This window comes from Peromyscus californicus, unplaced genomic scaffold (assembly GCF_007827085.1).
Source record: "Peromyscus californicus insignis strain IS unplaced genomic scaffold, ASM782708v3 Scaffold_3__1_contigs__length_106647218, whole genome shotgun sequence".
NCBI classification, from domain to species: domain Eukaryota; kingdom Metazoa; phylum Chordata; class Mammalia; order Rodentia; family Cricetidae; genus Peromyscus; species Peromyscus californicus.
This window is the reverse complement of record NW_026294551.1, coordinates 49,010,164-49,012,503: the sequence shown is the minus strand read 5'-3', so window position 1 is coordinate 49,012,503 and position 2,340 is coordinate 49,010,164. Positions and strand designations below refer to the sequence as shown.

Sequence of the window (2,340 nt, the reverse complement as noted above, 5' to 3'; positions counted from 1 at the left end):
CCTTTCCTCCCCAAGTTGTTTTTGGTCATGGTATTTTACACAGCACTGGAAACTCTTATTAAGCCATAATCCTTTTAAATGTTAGATTGAGGAGGGTCTCATTAAGTTTCCAGGCCTCCAGATCCTCCTGTTTCAGCTTTCCAAGTAGCTGGAATAACAAGTGTATCTTCAGGAGAATGTTCTTATAGAAATCAGTGTTGTTGAATTTACAATTTATTAGGTACTTGGAAGAATACAAAGAATATAATAATCTTTTATGACTCACAGGTGTTAGATTTAGTTTTTTAAATGTCTTCCTAAAAGTTCTGATTGTCTCTATGTTTGTATATTCATACAAATCATTCTTAAGTTTGAAAAGGTTAAGAAATCAACATGGAAAGAGGAAATCAATCTGTTGTCTTGGAGTTCCTCCTCCTGGGTTTGCCCATTGAACCACTCCAGCAAGACCTGTTCTATGCCTTGTTCCTGGCCATGTACCTCACCACCATCCTGGGGAACCTCCTCATCATTGTCCTCATTCAACTGGACTCCCATCTCCACACACCCATGTACTTGTTTCTCAGCAACTTGTCCTTCTCTGACCTCTGCTTCTCCTCTGTCACCATTCCCAAATTACTGCAGAACATGCAGAGCCAAGTACCATCCATCCCTTATGCAGGCTGCCTGGCACAAATGTACTTTTTCCTACTTTTTGCAGATCTTGAGAGCTTCCTCCTTGTGGCCATGGCCTATGACCGCTATGTGGCCATCTGCTTCCCCCTGCACTATGCTAACATCATGAGCACCAAGCTGTGTCTCTGCCTGGTGGCAGTCTCTTGGCTACTGACCACAGTCATCTCTTTGTCACACACTCTGCTGATGGCGCGACTTTCTTTCTGTGATGACCATGTGATCCCTCACTTTTTCTGTGACATGTCAGCTCTTCTGAAGTTAGCCTGCTCTGACATTCAGATCAATGAAATGATGATATTTATCTTGGGAGGACTTGTCATTATAGTCCCATTCCTGTTGATATTTTTATCCTATGCACGAATAGTGTCCTCTATCCTCAAGGTCCCCTCTTCTAGAAGCATACGAAAGACCTTCTCCACCTGTGGTTCCCATCTCTCAGTGGTGTCTCTCTTCTATGGGACAATAATTGGTCTCTACTTATGTCCATCAGCTAATAACTCAACCATTAAGGAGACTGTCATGGCTGTGATGTACACGGTGGTGACCCCTATGCTGAACCCCTTCATCTACAGCTTCAGAAATCAGGATATAAAGGGAGCTTTAAGAAGGGTGTTTTCAAAGCAGATGGCTAACTTTTCTCTGGGACAATGACTCTAAAGATTGAAAATATAGGGGGTGGGAGGAGGGAAGAGAGGGAAAAGAAAAATGAAAAAAGATTAAAAGTATGTTTTCAAATAGTAGGCACAGTTTCAAATAGTAACACATGCAGGGACTTTCCTCAAGTTCCAGTAGTTGAAGTCTATCATGCATCTTGAATTTACCACTATACTTCATGTGTGGCATACCTAAGACCTGACACCCCCTGGGTGCTCCTTGATTATCATTTAAATCTAAGTAAACAGTAATGTTAGTGTATAGTGTTCAAAGAATATACAGCAATTTCCAATTTCGTGAAAACAACTCCAACTCCTCAGCCACTTTGGTACGCTGCATCTGACAAATGTATCTATTCAATGAGGAATATTTCCAACTTTATATGCACATGCCCTCAAAATGCATTTGTTCTGTGGAGTCATTTTTCTTCCTTCAACTTGCTTCATAGTTTCTTTCTCACATGTTAATTTATTTCAAGGTCATAGTCTAAAGTTATCATCTTTTGGAATTCATAGCACCAATAATTTGTCAGTTAATGGTGAACTACTTCTACTGATGATATCTACATATTGGATGTTAATTCATTTAAATTAAAGATGTGTAATCTGGAATGAGCCATCCAGTCCTATTATATGTTGCTTAATTTATAAAGAGTGAAAGGGCGGCTCAGGGTATAGTCTAAGGAAATATAAATAGTGATAGGTCTAAAATCTATTTGTTATCCCTAGGTAAGTTTTTCTTCCCTTATATGATAAAATAATGTGATGCTTCCTTTTCTTTTAAAAAAAAACAGGTATAAATGTCTTGAATATAGGTAATTCCAAATTCCTAAAATTAACAAACCCTTGTTCATTGCTTTGTGTATTTATTCTAGATGATTTCTTGACTTGAAAATATGTATTTTCATATTTCCTAAAACATGCCTAGAAAGACTACCTTTGAAAGAAATCTTCCTAATAATGCCAATTTGGCTTTATTTACTTTCCCAAAAACTCACTACTAAAATAGTAGATA

At 38.3% G+C, this 2,340-nt stretch overlaps 1 protein-coding gene across 1 annotated transcript; it reads left to right on the top strand.

Annotated features, from left to right (window-relative positions):
* The first annotated feature begins 372 nt into the window (after positions 1-372).
* On the top strand, positions 373-1,323 carry LOC128122565 (olfactory receptor-like protein DTMT). Its single transcript, XM_052758211.1, has one exon. It carries the CDS (start codon positions 373-375, stop codon positions 1,321-1,323), a length of 951 nt encoding a protein of 316 aa, XP_052614171.1.
* The last annotated feature ends 1,017 nt before the right edge of the window (positions 1,324-2,340 follow it).

Coding starts and splice junctions, on each gene's coding strand:
- LOC128122565 (XM_052758211.1), top strand. CDS start 373: ATGGAAAGAGGAAATCAATCTGTTGTCTTGGAGTTCCTCCTCCTGGGT.